Genomic DNA, 14325 nt, shown 5'->3' with positions numbered 1-14325 from the left:
GCTCCGCGCCGCCATCGCCTCCCCCGGCCCGGCCCGGCCCGGCCCGGCCCGGCCCCCGCCGCCGCCACCGCCACCGGCCCCGGCCCCCCGCCCCGGGACCCGCCGCCCCGTCGGGGGGGGTTGGCAGCGGCGGGAAGGGACGGCGCCGGGTGTGTGTGTGGGGGGGAGACTCACGAGCTGGCGCCCGGCCTGCGCCGAGCCGAGCAGTAAATTGCAGGGGAGGGCTGCGATTATGTCTGTGCCCAAGCATTTCCTCTCCCTCCGGTTCCTTCAGCTCAGCTCATCCCATCCCACCGCTCCTGTCCCCTCGCCTTCTGCTTCCTCCGCACCCAACGGCACGGCCGGACCATGGCTGCTCACCTGGGGGTCCTGCACTGCTGTGACGTGCCCACACACCTCGGGCTTCTCCCCCTTGGCCTGCAGCCGTCCGCCCCAGAGTGCGTGTCCAAAAACCCCACCTTGTCCCTGTCCTGGCTGCATCACTGCGGAGGGTGTCAGGGCGCTGCCGGTCTCACCATACCACACTCCTGCGCCCGGCCGGCTGCACGAGCGGGGTGGGCAAGGAGCCATCTCTGCCTCTGGGCAGGGACACGGCTTCGGAGCACCGCTGGGCCGGGCGCTGCAGGCACACAATGGTGGGGACAGCCAGCACCGCAGCCACACAACCTGCTCGAGAGCCAGCCGCTTGCCACAGAGCTGCCCTGCTGCGGCTACTCACATGTGAGGGAGGCGTCAGAGCTGCTTGCCCTTTAGGATGAGAAGAAACAGCGGAAATGTGGGCAGCCAAACCCGCTCCAAGCCCTGCTTGAGCCTGCAGGGAACCTGTGGGAGGTGACCGCACTGATGCTGCTGGGATGTTAGATGAAACCTGGAGATGGTACTCCTGTTCCCCGACTCCGCTGAAGGGCACATGGGTTGCAGATGCTTTGGCAGCAGTCGCCAGGAGTCCCGCCAGCCTGGCTGCCCAAGGCACTGGGTGCTGCTGCGTGCCATGGTGCTGCGGGGTGCTTCTGCTGCCCTGAGGGCACTGCGGGGCTGAGGGTCTGTGGGCCCAGAGATGCTGCAGCCTGGTGCCATTTGTGGCAAGGTCCTGACAGTCCTTCTGCCCGCACCACACTGCTGCCCTGGGCCCCAGCAGCCCCCCGGACCACTGCTACCCTGCCCGCATGAGGACGGGCAAGCTGAGGTCCTGGCAGATCGCCAGGAAAAGGGCCAGGGCAAGAGCAGGCAGGGCAACTGGCGGGATGGTCTGGGGACACAGGGGGACACGATACAGGGAGGCCCCACTTCCCAGCAGGGTGCAGAGCTCCCTGGGGGACAAGAAGGAGCCACACAGCAGGGACAGCCACGGGGACAGGTACCGGCACAGCCCCGGGACTGAGACAGGTGCTGTGGAGCTGCCAGCCCCGGGGCAGGAGGGTGAGTGAGGCCGGGAGAGGCTGTGCCAAGTGAAGCACAGGCGAAGGCAGAGTGGCCAATGTGGCCCATGGCCAGCTGGCACCCAGTGCGGGCTAGGGATGCACCCCGGGTGCTGCACGGGCCCAAAGGCCACGTGCACAGGCCGAGGCCACCTCTGCCAGTGGCACTGGGGACGGGTCCGTGCCTGGGGCAGAGCTGCCCTGCAGAGATGAGTGCATCTGCTCGCAGCCCAGCGCCGGCGTGAGTCATTGTCTGGGCTAAACGAAAACACGTGTCCAGCCTCGTACACGCTCCTCACTTGGCTCCTGGAGGTGCCGGACACCGTAAACTGGGGCAGGGAAAGGGGTGGGGGGACATGGCCAGCCCAGCTGGGCTCTCGGGAGGGCTCCCGTCCCTGCCAGCTCTCCCCACTGTGGGTCCTCCCATCCAACCACAGCTCAGTTGCCAAACGGCTGGTCCCCACAGTGGGGCAGTGCCAGGGCAGGCAGGGGAGGCACGGGGTGGGGCCAAGGCCAAAGGACCCCCCTAAACCACAGTAGCCAGTCCCAGCTCTCTGAAGCCCTGCCTACTGGCAGAGCTGCCCAAGGGGCTGGGTGGTTACAGGGACCCCCCGCCAAAGGGAGACACCAAGACAGCCCAAACGCACCCTGGTGCCAGCTGGGGGCTTGTGCCCGGAGCTAAGAGGCAGCCACACATCAGGCTGTGCCCCTGCCTGCTCCCAGCTGCACCGGGCACACGGACCCTCCGCCGGCAGCATCCCCACAGGTGCCCAGGGCTGCCAGGAGGTCACCCCAGCATCGCATCAGACCTGTCCCCATGGGGCCCTGACACGGTCCTGCTCTGGGGGGAGGGAGGTCACTCTATGCATCTAGGGTTGTGGAGGGTCCTGGCACCACAGTCACCCCATCCCCCGCCGGCTGCCCTGCGCTTGCAGCTCTCCCCTGCCAAACGGGCAGCACCATGGAGCCAAACACCAGCCCCAGCCCCTCACTGGTGGCTGGCGTGAAGCTGCGCTGCCCTGCGAACTGGGGCAGGGGCTCAGCTGAGCTGGGGGAGCGCGGGGCAGGCCAGGGGCTGCAGTCCCTGTGGTTAGCGGGGTGGGAAGGAGGCCCCGGGGCCTGCAGATGCCCATGTTTTGCACGTTTGGCTCCCTAGACCGGTGCAGGTTCCTCCCAGAGGGGTCTGCAGGCTGCTGCCATGATTTCACAACACCATTGGCGAGCTCGGGAAGGGCTCCCCAGCCAGCCAAGCCTGGGGCTGCTGCGAACGTTTCCCAGCTGCTGCCGGCCTGGGGAAGCCAAACTGGTGCTTCTGGCGCTCCCTCCTGCGCTGAACACAGCAGCCCTTGGAGCAGGCACAGCCGTGCTGCCTGCCAGCTCCCAGCGGCTTCAGTCCAGGCCCCGGCTCTTCCCGGAGCCGACAGCTCTGGGTTTAGAGGCACCTCTGGGGCCTGCACCGTGCACAGCCAGGGCTGGGAGAAGACACGCAGCCAGCAAACCACGCGCTTCCTTGGGGCGCGGGCTGGGAATGGCGTGGGGCCAGGCGCAGGGATGTGTCCATATTACACCCAGCCACCTCTGTTGGCCCCATCAGTCACCTGGGGCCACGCTCGCTTCCCCCAGCCCCACGGGCAGAGCTGCTGTGCTGGTACAGGAGTATCAGGAATGGTCCTGGCCACTGGTGCTTGAGGCCACTAAAAGCCTCTCCCCCTGGTGCTACCAGTGGTGTGGGAACTGCTGCATTGCCCTCAGAGATGGGGGCAGAGTGACACCGCCACGGTCCCCTCCCATGTGAGACTTTCCCCAGGACCAACCGTCACCCCATCCATCACCTCACCCAGTTACGAGAAGAGGGAAGGAAAAACAGCTTCTGGGGAAAAAGCCTGATGAAATCCCCCGTTGGCTACGTCACAGCTGGCCCTCGCCTGCCCTGGCTGTGACACCCTGCTGTGGCCCCGTCCCCCCAGTCACTCTGATCCCAGGAGGGTCAGGAACGGGGCAGGATCCAGCCAGTCATGACCTCAAGGATGCTCCTCCCCACGGGGATACGTGTCCCCACATCTCCGGTGTGTTCCTACTGGGGACATGGAGAGAAGGAAGGAATTCCCCAGGACAGGCTGCCAGTGTGGCTGCGCTCCAGGGCCTGGGTCAGACTCAGGCCTCCAGGTACCAGGACAGGCCCAGTGCTCCGGCTGGAACCCCTCCTTCTCCCGGGGAGCACCGCGGCATGGCAGGATGTGAGGCAGAGCAGCAGAGCTGGGGCTCAGGCTCCTCCTCGGCTGCAAACCCAGAGCCCGGATGTCACCAGAGCCACCAACTCACCGCAGAGGGTTTCTGTCGCAGTTAGGGGCTGGGCGCTAACTAACGGCTGCAGCGCAGGGCCTGCCTGGGGAACCGGAGCATGGGAATTTTGCCGACTGTCTGCTGGGCTGGAGCTCGCAGCACCCTGTGGTGGCAGTCCCTTGCCACCAGGTGCCACTGCCGAAACACTCGCACCACGCCTGCTGCAGCAGAGCCAACGCTTTACAGGAGACGCCAAGGCCAACTACAGAGCTGGGAGCGCTGCCCAGCATCCCTCGGCCGAGCCCAGGGTGAGCGCCTAGCTAGGAGCACATTGGCACGGCCTGCCCCAGCGCTCCTCAGCCTCCCTCACCCCTCCAGTCCAGTGCAAAAGTCAGTTAAATAAACTCAATGCCCTCATATTTCACGCTTCCGATCCTGGTCTCGGGCAGGAGGAAGCGCCCATCCAGCGTGAAGGCCATGATGTAGCTGGCGATCTTGCCATTGTCCTCTTCTGATTTCAGCGCCACGATGATCTGGTCATCCGTGTCCGGGATGAACTTGAAGGAGGAGAAGCCATGGGTGGGGATCACCTCGCCCACATGCCCCACTGTCACGTCCCCGAAGTCCTGGGTGGAGCTCAGCAGCAGGTTGGTGCCTCGCCGCTCGTCTGCCTTCTCGTTGTAACGCTCGTGGCTGGCACGGCGCGGCAGGAAGAACCAGCGCTGCAGGGTGTCGCTCCAGGAGGCCGACTCGTGGATGAGGTAACCTGCGGCAGGGAGCGGCGTCTGACGGCACAGGGAAAACAGGGCGCACGCCAGGCTGGGGCATGACCCTTCCCCGCTCCAAAAGACACTGCAGCTGGGGTCGTTCGCAGCCCCATGCAGGCAACCGCTGCAAATGTTTCTACCTCCTCCTGCCCCACCACCCATGCAGCAGCCCCCCCAGTCCCTCCCAGAGCCGGGCAGGGGCACCCCAGCACAGCCTCCTCTGCTCAGGGGCTTGGCTGCCAGGCACAGCCCCAGCTGAGCCACCCTCCAGCTGCTCGTGGCAAAGGCAAGGGAGAAAAACAGCCAGCACAGGCACAGGGCTCTCCACCAGGACAGGGGCAGGTCTGTAGCCTCCAGCATCCTTTAAATCTCACACCAGTCCCAGTATCTATGGGGAGGGAGACCTCGGCCCCAGAGCTCGCAGAGGGTGTGGGACACAGGGTGGCAGGAGAGAGCCTTGCTCAGTACCTGGGGGTCGGATCCCTGCTGCAGCCCTCAGTGCGTTGTAGTTCGCCACCCAGTTCTCATGGCCCACATCACCCTTGTAGCCGATGACCTTCACCCACTCGGGGTTCTCGTTCACCACCTCCCCCGTTGTTGTGGTCCACTCCTTGCCCAGTCCCCCCACGTACAGGTGCTCGTCCTTCACTGCCAGCCACTCTGCCTTGAAGCCTGCAGTGGAGAGAACAGCATGAGCCCAGGCTCAGCCAGCACATGGACATCAGACCAGCCCCGACTCCCTCCAACGCCACACCAGATGGCCCGATGCTGCCCACAGCCTTTCCCCATGCAGCCAGCCAGTCCCCAGGCAGGAACTGCCCCCATACTGGCTGGGCTTACAGGATCACAGAAAAAGTGCATCCCCACCCCAGTGAGCCACAAAGAGCCAAGGACTTCACTGCTCTGTGTCTGCAGGGCAGGACAGGGGAGCTCACCTTTCCCCACTGAGCCATCCCCATCCGGGAGGATCACCCAGGGCACCACCTTGTTGCCCTCAATCTGGTAGACCACTCCTGTCCGGTCATCCACAGTGTACAGCTTCCCGTTGAAGACAACCAGTTCGGAGAGCTCCATGCCCCTGCCCTTCTCAGCCAGGTGAGACTGCAGCATGCTCTCGTCTTTGTCCCACTCCACCGTCACGCTGTCCCCGCTGTCTGACAGCACCAGGTAGCCCTTCTTCAGGTAACTGAACCAGGTGTGCTCCTCAGAGCCCCGGGACTGTGTGTCCAGGTCTGCAATGACTCCAATGCGGTAGCGCACGCCGTCAGGGTTTCTCTGGGGTGGGGACAGTGGGTAGGTATCATTGTAGCGGTCCCCTGCCTGCAGGCTGAGCTGCCAGTTGCGAGGATTTGGTGGGACGGGCCGTGCCGGGGAGGACCGGTGCAGGCAGAAAAGCAGCAGCACAAAGCCCACACAGGCTGACGACAGCACGATGGCCTTCCAGCGCAGTCGGAAGCGGGGGTCAGCACCCTTGGTCATGGACGCGAGGACAGGGAGACCACCCACGCTGATCCGGAGGGGGCTCATAGACTCATGGCAGGGCGGGACGGGCATCAGACTGGGGGAGAGGAGAACCTGGTGGACAGAGGCGAGGAAGCAGGTCAGAGATCTGGAGCATGGCGTTGCACTGAGCTCTGGAGGGCACAGCCACGAGGGAGAGATGAGGGGCCCCATCCCCTCTCCTGCAGCAGGAGAAGGTGCTGCTGCCTCATGCAGAGAACAGCCAGCAGGCCAAGGGGGCTGCTTTTCTGCTGGAGCCACTCTCAGCCCCTTCTCACCCCCCACTCTGCACACCCAGACCACGAGCCCCAGCACGCCAGCAGACACGCATGACCTGCTCTGCACCTCTACCTGCCCCAGGGTCCGCAGCAGCACAGGCAGGGAGCCAAGGCACCCTGGTCCAGGGCAAGCCCCGGGACCTGCGATGGGGTGTCCTGCTGAGCAGTGTCCCTGCACAGCCCGGGGGAAGAAAGAGGAGAAAGAGGTTCCCATCCAGCGGCAAGGATGACCCTTGCTGCCTCCAGAGTGGCCGGCTGGCCTGGCCCAGCTCCTGCAGCCCCCAGGAAGCAGCCCTGCTGGTGAGCAGTGAGTGTGTCCACAGGCCCCACGGGGACACTGGGAGACACGTGGCAGCTCCACCCGAGCAGGATGCCAATACCTGAGCAGGAAGCACAGCGCCCGGGTCCAAGGGACACACACCCCAACCTGCCAAACCTTAAAGCTGTAGCAGTCCCCCCCCCCAGCCCCTGCGCCAGGCCTGCCCACGGTCACCACGTCTCCTCCAGGCAGGACATGCGTGTGGGTACCTTCTGCCCACCTGGGCTGTGCCCACCCACAGGGCCATGGTGCCAGTGGTGCCTCTCCCTGCCACCTCCCTCCGTGCAGCACAGGGGACGTGGCAGCTTTCCGGGCTCCTGCAGACAGGCGCTCCAGGCTGCGCAGGGAGCAAACAGCTCCCAGGGCCTGGAAGCTGCCCCAGTGCTACCCGCTCTCACCTCATGCCATACAGCATGGGGCAATGACGCCCTGCCTGCCAGTGGCCCCCCAGCCCGGGGCAGGGCAGAGGGGTTCCCAGCCGCTGTCCCAGGGCTGTCCCCAAAGGGCCGGTCACTGGCCGCGGTGGGGCCCCAGGCCTGGCGCTGGGCACGGGCCGTGCTCCCCGCGGACAGCCGTGCCGCGGGGCTCTCAATGTGCCTTTCAGCAGCCCGAGGTGTGAACAGAGGCTGCATTGAGCGTGGGGGGCCGAGCCCCGGGCAGGCGGGCGTGCTCCCGACCGCGGCTGGGACATGGGAGAGCCCGTGAGGGTCGGCCGCTGGCCCCGCTGCAGCGGGGGATGGACCCCGCGGGGAGAGAGCGCCCCTCCGTCACGCTGGGACCCCCGAGCACCGCCCTCGGCAGGGCCCCGGGGACCCCGCTCGGTGCGCTGCCCCCGCCGCGAGCGAAGTGACCCCACCGCCCCGCCCTGCGCAAGGTCACGGGGAACCCCCGGGCACGGACATGGGGACCCCCCGGCAACGCCGGACATGGACACGGCCACCCCTGGCCCCCCAGTTACGGACACGGAACCCCCCCGGCCCCGGGGACCCCCGAGCCCCTTCCCTGAGCGAGTTGCCGCTAATGCGGCGCACCGCCCGGCCTGAGCGGGGCCTTGAGGGCCCCCGGGACCCCCCGCGCACCCGCCCCGGGACACAGCCCCGGTGCTCACGCCCAAGCAGGGGGCTCGGGGCCTGCGGTGCTCCCGCCCCAGCCCGGCGGGGACCCCCGTGCTGCAGGCCCGGCTCGGCCTTAGGGCCCCACGGCGCGCCCCGGGCCCCGCGCCCGCCCCGGCCCCCCGCCGCCCCGCCGTCCCCGCTCACCGCGCCGCCGCCCGAGAGCAGCCGCCCGCCTCCCCCGCCGCCGCGCGCAGCCGCCGCCGCCGCCTACAGCTCCCGGCAGCCCCCGCACACCGCTACGGCAGCCGGCAGCGGCCAAACCATTGAGGCCGGAGCGGGAACTACAACTCCCAGCGGCCCCCGCGCGCCACCGCCCCACCGCCCGCCCGCCGCGCCGCGGGGGATGCTGGGGGCTGCAGTCCGCCTCGCGGCCTGCTCCGCGCCCGAACCGGGCCGGGCCCGGCGGGGAGTGCCCGGCAAACCCCGACCGGAGCCGACCCCCCGCGCACGGGCGGTTGGAGCCCAGCGGCGGCGGGCGGCGGTGCGGGGACCGAGTCGGCCCTGCGGGGTGGTGTCTCCTGCGGCCCAGCCCCGGGTGGGCCCAGCCCGGCGGGCAGGACCCTGGCGCAGCCCCCGGTGCACGCTGGCCCCAGCCCGCGGCTCCTTCTGCCAGGCCAGCCTTGGGCCCGGACGCGGCCCGTGTCCCCCTGCCACTTGGGGTGCGGGGAGCGGGGTCAGACCCTGCCCAGCGCTGTGGGGATGCGTGTGCGTGTCTGGCTGCCAGAGGGCACTCTGAAAAGGCCCGTCACCGGCCGGGGCTGGGCAGGCTCCGGTGCCCCTGGGGCTGGGGAACGGCCGGCGGCTCTCCTAGCATGGGGCCGGGTCCTGTCCCTGAGCGCAGCTGCAGCCGCTGGTGTCCCAGCACTACGTACCAGCTCCGGCATCTGGAGACACTTCCCAGCATGTGCCGCCCCCGTTCCTTGACCTTGGGCCAGCGCCGTCCATGGCTGCGGGCCCGGTGCTGGCAGGCACTGGGAGCACACATGGTTAACGGCGGCCGCCCGCGCCGCTGGGCTCACATCTGGCAGTGGGAGGGCTGCGCGCCTCGTCCTGCTCCTCCACTGCCTCCTTTACTTTCTAGAAAGTGCGTTTCCGCCCGGGCTGAAGGAGGAGAAGCGGCTGTCGGAGCGGGAGGCAGCCGATCCACCGCGGGTAGGCTGTGCCTCGTGCCGAGGGCTGGCAGGGCAGCGCCAGGGGGATGCCCTAGGGAAGGACAGGTATCGCCAGCAGGGAGCAGCTGTCCCCCGGAGGTAGGTGGGTGGCAGGTTTGGGGGGGGGCCCTGCAGGCCTGGGGACCAGCACCCCAGAGCTGCACCTTGTTGTGTACCCATTTGTGGGTACTGTCGGCAATGGGTGCTGCAGAATCAGTGCAGACTCAGCCCAGAGGTTGGGTGTCATGGGGCACGTCCAGAGAGGGGGACCTGTCCCTCCCCCTGCTCTGGTCAGCCAGGTGAGGACCCTGCCCTGCCTGCGAAGGGGGCAGTGGGGGCCACGGGGCTGAGCCTCACCATCCTCCGAGGGTGCAGAAGGCCCACAGCAGCTGCGGCAGGACAGAGCCTGGGAGAGGGTCACTGCTGGAGCCTGCAGCACAGGCTCGACCCTGCACAGATGCGCTGCAGCTCCCCTGGCCCTGCCTCAGCCGTGTGCCCAAAAAGCCAGTCCCCACGAGCATGTCAGACCCAGGGCTGGGCCACCTTTGGGCTTGTCTGCAGGGGACGCAGTGGCTGCTGCGGTCCCCAGCACAACTTACTGGTGCTGCTGGGCGCTGCAGGAGCTGGGAGGCAGTTGACGTCTGTGTCGGTCCTTGACTGTAGCTGCCCTGTGCAGCTCCCACCCTGCTGCCTGCCAGGTCTGAGCTCCTCTGGGGCTGCAAACAGCTCGGACACTGTCCCAGCTCTGCAGCAAAAGGTGGGGGAGTCATACCACCAGTGTGTCCCCTGACACCAGAGGCATCCCAGCTCTGGTCACTGTGACTCGGGGAGGGCTGTATCACCCTGAGCGGGGAGGGCAATGTGGGCGTGCAGGTCCTGCTGCCCCCACACTGCCCCGCTGCTCTGAGCCCCCTCATCCTCCCCCCTGGGATTTGGTCTTGTTTCATCCTGGTCTTTATCACCGCCTGGAATGTATTTCAGGATGTTTTGACTTGCAGTCTCAAGGCTGTAGCAGCCGCTGAATTTTAATTTCCAAACTGCTCCTGGAGAGCATCCAACCCCGACAGGAAAAACAGCGTCCCTTCAGCAGGACTGTATATGCCCATGCATATGCGGGCACCTCCTGCCTGGCGTGCCCTCAGGGTGTAGGGGCAGACGTCCTCGGAGGCGTGCTTGCCTCCATTTCCAGCCTGGGAAGCGCGCTGCCTTTCTCAGTGGGAATTTCCTGGTGAAGGCTTTCTTCTCCTTGTGGAGCAGTTCCCTGTGAAGCTGCGTTTTCCCCTGGGTTGAGCTTGCTTTGGGTCCCAGGGAAATATCTGGTTGAATGGTCCCAGAGCTGAGGGAAAGCCACAGGCTTCCCAGAACCCCAGCTGGCTGCGTGCCATGCTGACTGGCATGTGGCTGGCACAGCTGGAGGCTAAGCAGGGGCAAGAGAGCCAGGGCCAAGGCTCGCCTGGATGATATCTTCCCACAAGCCCTCGACTGGCCTTCTCCATGCCTGTGTCTGTGGATCCCATGGAGCTGAGTGTGGGCAGGCACCAGGCCAGGGCGCAGGCAGGGAGGATGTGGCGCCAGGCTGCCTGCCTGCAGTGCCCACAGCCCTGCTTCTCCCCATACCAGCGCCAGCGGGACGAGATAATGGGGTGAGAGGTGGGGGGAACACAGGCACCCAGGAAGCATGTGAGGGGACAGGCCCTTTGCAGAGAGCAGGAAATCCCTTTGGAGCCTTTCCCCATCCCTCCTCCCCTTCCCTGCTCCAGCAAACGTGACTCATAAGCCAGGCATCCATCTTGGCCTCGAACGCCCTCTGCACCCACTGCCGGAGCACGCCCGCCCGGGCCTGGACCCCACCAGCCCCTGTGCTCAGGGGACAACGGGAACAGCCTGCCTGGAGATCACTGATGGGACCGTGGTGCTCAGAGAGCAGGCGTTCACCAAAACAGCAGGGTTCTGCCCCAGAATCCTTCCCCACGGCTTGGCCCACCCCCAGGACATGGGGCTGTGCTGCGCAGGACCCTTTTCCCTTTGAGGCAAGAGCTCTGGGGTCCCGGCAGAGCCCGCGGAGCACGGCTGGGTAGCGCAGGGGGAGGCTGTTTGGAGAGGGGAGAAAGGCAAAGGCTGTACCCCTTTGGGGAGGCACCTGATGGGACAGGAGCCTGGTGAGCAGCCTGCTCCATCCCGGCGCTGCGAGGTGTGGGACCAGGCAGCCCACGCTCCCAGCCCCGTGCTGTGCCCTGTGTGTCATGCCCCGGCACTGCCTCAGACCCTGCTGCTGCAGGCTGCCGAGCAGCTGGGCAGTGCCACACGCATGTTTGGCCATGGCTGTCCTGGCGCCTTTGGGGCTGCAGGGCGAGGTGCTGCGTGCCCGGCCCCACACCCTGAGCAGATATGGCTGTGATAAGGCAGGGAAGGGCGGACAGGTTGCTCGGGTTGGGCCGTGGCGCCACCGGCTACTGCAAATATTAATTCTGGCCCCACGCAGGATGTGGGCTCCCAGGAGGGTTTCTCCCCATGGCAGCTGGCTCCGCCAACCCATGTCCACATCTCCAGAGAACCACATCTTGTCTCCTTGCAAACGCGCAGAGGAGGGCCCAGGCACAAGGGTGGGGGCCGAGGGCTGGCGGCTCCTGGGGCACAGGAGCCCCTCTCACGGGGTCTGCGCAACCTGGCACGCTCTGGGGCAGGAGGGATGCAGCCCTGGGCAGGGCTGGGGTACCCCACAACAGGCAGGGCTGCACCCAACATTTGCCCCACAGCATGTGGGACTGCCTGTGATTTTCCCAGGTGCTGACACCCTGAGTTGCCGCTCGTGGACATCCATGGCGGGCAGCTGGAGCTGGCCTGAGCAGGAGCGGCAGCGCTTGGCCCTGGGCTTGGACAGCCAGCCAGGCGCTGCCGCTGCTCCGCTCCACCCTCGGCTCCCCAGGATGACCCCCCCTTCCATGCATGCCAGGGCTCTGCGGGCTGCGTGCCCCCAGCTCCCAACTTGTTGGTGAGCGCAGAGCCCCGGCACTGCCCCAAACATGGGTCCCCCCAGGTGTTCACTGCAGTGTCGCCAAGGCACATGGCTGAGCTAAAAGCAGCTATTTAGGTACAGATGGTCCCTGCAGCTGCAAGAGATGTGTCTGCCCACGCTGCGGGCTCTGCTGGGGAAGGGCTGTTGCAAGAGTGGCCTTTTGGGGCAGGAAGTGCAGCTGTGCCCTGCCCAGGGCTGCGCGGTGCTCCAGGTCCTGTCCAGGGGACGGCACAGGGCACAGCCAGGCTGGCACAGCGTGGCGGAGCATCTCTGCAGCTCCTGGCTCTGCCAGGCCTTGCCGCCCCCCTCAGCCATCCCTGGCATCTCGCAGGGCACTGCCGCAGCATGGAGGGGCTTCGGGCGCTCGGTGTCCTGCTGCTTTCCTGCCTGCTGCTGCCCTCCCCCGTGGGGAGCCAGACCAGCCCCAGCCCTGACCCCGACCAGCGTCTGCAGACATACCCCGAGGAGGCACCGTCCCCACACCACGCTGCCAGGTGAGGGAACCCCAGGGCCAGGGCATTTCACAGCGGGGGCCAGGGCAGCCCTGGCACCGTAAAGGGCCCCGGCCCCCACCCGTAGCTCCCTGTTGCGCTTTGCTTTCTGCCCTCCCCAGGGCCACGTGGGAGCAGAAGGCTGGCAGTGCCCAGGAGGGGCTGCCCCCGCGGCCCCGCTGTGTCCGCTGCTGTGAGCCGCCCAACCAGCGCTTCTCCTACCCCCAGTACCAGCCCCTGCCTCAGATCAACATGACCATCCTGAAAGGTGAGGGCTGGTGAGACCCCGCGCTGCAGCACTGCCTGCGGTCAAACCGGCACCCCATGCCATGGGGCACCCGCTCTGCCAGCATCCCCCCAGGGCCAGCGCACAGCTGGGCTCCCAGTGCCGGCTCTCTGGGGCACCAGTGTCGCACTAACTGGGAGTGAGAAGTTGGGGCTGGTGCCTGTGGTGGAGCGCCTTGCACAGGCAGAGGGGTGGTGGGCAGGGGACACGCCGGGGCTGCTCCTGCTCTGGTGACCTCTGGGCAGCAGCTTTGGAGGCAGCATCAGAGCCCAGGGAGGGGGCAGGGGCTGGGGGCGTCCCTGCTGCCCCCATCCCTCGCTGTCAGGCAAAGGGGCTTCCAGGGCACCAGGTTTAGAGAAGGCACCCGCCTCTGATAGCGCAACTGTCCCTCTTGCTTTGCCCAGGCGAGAAGGGCGACCGCGGCGAGCGAGGCATGCAGGGCAAGTTCGGCAAGACAGGGGTGGCCGGCAGCAGGGGCCATGCGGGGCCCAAAGGACAGAAGGGCAGCGTGGGTGCCCCGGGGGAGCGCTGCAAGAGCCACTACGCTGCCTTCTCGGTGGGCCGCAAGAAACCCCTGCACAGCAACGACTACTACCAGACCCTCATCTTCGACACGGAGTTTGTCAACCTCTACGACCACTTCAACATGTTCACGGGCAAGTTCTACTGCTACGTCCCTGGGATCTACTACTTCAGCCTCAACGTGCACACCTGGAACCAGAAGGAGACATACCTGCACATCATGCGCAACGGGGCAGAGGTGGTGATCCTCTACGCCCAGGTGAGCGACCGCAGCATCATGCAGAGCCAAAGCGTCATGCTGGAGCTGCAGGAGCAGGACGAGGTCTGGGTGCGGCTCTACAAGGGCGAGCGTGAAAACGCCATCTTCAGCGATGAATACGACACTTACATCACCTTCAGTGGCCACCTCATCAAGTACAGCGGGGACCCCTGAGTGCCTGCTCCCCCTTCCCCTCCCCTGGGGCGGGTGTCCAAGGAGCCACTGCCGCCCCCTCGCCCAGGGCATGCCACCCGCCATTAAGCTGTTATCCTTGCTATGTGCCACTACCCCCAGCAGCTGCACAAGTGTGTGAATACCCCCACCCCCAGCTCCTCAAGGCCCATCGGATGCACCGGGAGGAGTCGGAGCCATTTCCAACCTCTGCTGCATTTGTGCCCTGGGCAGCAGCCACTCACCTGGGGTGGGCAGGGAGATCATCCCCACCTGCGGCTGCCTCAGAGGTGCGTTTGCTGGGGCACAGGCGTTCATGGTGCTGGTGTGAGCCGGCACCGGCTGAACGGCTTGGTGGCCAGTGCCCTGGTGCAAGGCAGCACAGACACGTGCACCATGTGCCTCCCTTGCCCCGCTCGCACTGTGACATGCTCTGCAGGCTCCTTCTCCTAGAAAAGGGCAGAGGGTACTCAGCAGCCAGCAGGAAAGGCAATAAAACCACTAAGGGCCCCTCTTTCCTTCTGCAGAGCTGGGTCCCAACGGCGCGGATGTTGCAGCACGTCACTGGGTACCTGCGGGGCTGACACTTCCCCCAAGCACCCCTGCAAGGGAGCGGATTGCATCAGTTCCCCTCTGCAAGTCCCCGTCGCAGTTCCCCCCGCCGCAGCCTCTGCTCGGTGCCGACGCTGCCGAGGAGGGGCTGGCTCCCCGCCAGCAGCCCTGCGTGTGTGGCCTTTGGCCTCAGCCGC

General features: G+C 66.6%; 2 protein-coding genes across 3 annotated transcripts; one reads left to right on the top strand and one right to left on the bottom strand.

Annotated features, from left to right (window-relative positions):
• Window positions 1-3930: 3930 nt before the first annotated feature.
• CANT1 (calcium activated nucleotidase 1) lies at window positions 3931-7197 on the bottom strand (the record flags this gene model as incomplete). Of its 2 annotated transcripts, XM_082492200.1 has the most annotated exons (4): window positions 3931-4467; window positions 4937-5140; window positions 5404-6043; window positions 6775-7197. In XM_082492200.1, 4 exons carry the CDS (start codon window positions 7195-7197, stop codon window positions 4097-4099), a joined length of 1638 nt encoding a protein of 545 aa, XP_082348326.1. In that variant the 3' UTR covers window positions 3931-4096. The 2 variants fall into 2 exon arrangements, with proteins under 2 accessions (XP_082348326.1, XP_082348325.1); XM_082492199.1 differs by lacking the exon at window positions 6775-7197 and having other exon boundaries at window positions 5404-6022.
• Window positions 7198-12142: 4945 nt separating this feature from the next.
• Window positions 12143-13837, top strand: C1QTNF1 (C1q and TNF related 1). The gene is made up of 3 exons (XM_082492145.1): window positions 12143-12341; window positions 12461-12606; window positions 13029-13837. The coding sequence occupies exons 1-3, from the start codon at window positions 12193-12195 to the stop codon at window positions 13577-13579; spliced, it is 846 nt and encodes a 281-aa protein (XP_082348271.1). The 5' UTR covers window positions 12143-12192; the 3' UTR covers window positions 13580-13837.
• The last annotated feature ends 488 nt before the right edge of the window (window positions 13838-14325 follow it).

This window comes from Vanellus vanellus (genome assembly GCF_965231255.1).
Source record: "Vanellus vanellus genome assembly, chromosome: 17".
NCBI lineage: Eukaryota > Metazoa > Chordata > Aves > Charadriiformes > Charadriidae > Vanellus > Vanellus vanellus.
This window is presented reverse-complemented; position numbering and strand designations above follow the sequence as displayed.

Coding starts and splice junctions, on each gene's coding strand:
- C1QTNF1 (XM_082492145.1), top strand. CDS start 12,193: ATGGAGGGGCTTCGGGCGCTCGGTGTCCTGCTGCTTTCCTGCCTGCTG. Junction 12,342..12,460: donor TCCCCACACCACGCTGCCAG/GTGAGGGAACCC, acceptor TGCCCTCCCCAG/GGCCACGTGGGAGCAGAAGG. Junction 12,607..13,028: donor CAACATGACCATCCTGAAAG/GTGAGGGCTGGT, acceptor TGCTTTGCCCAG/GCGAGAAGGGCGACCGCGGC.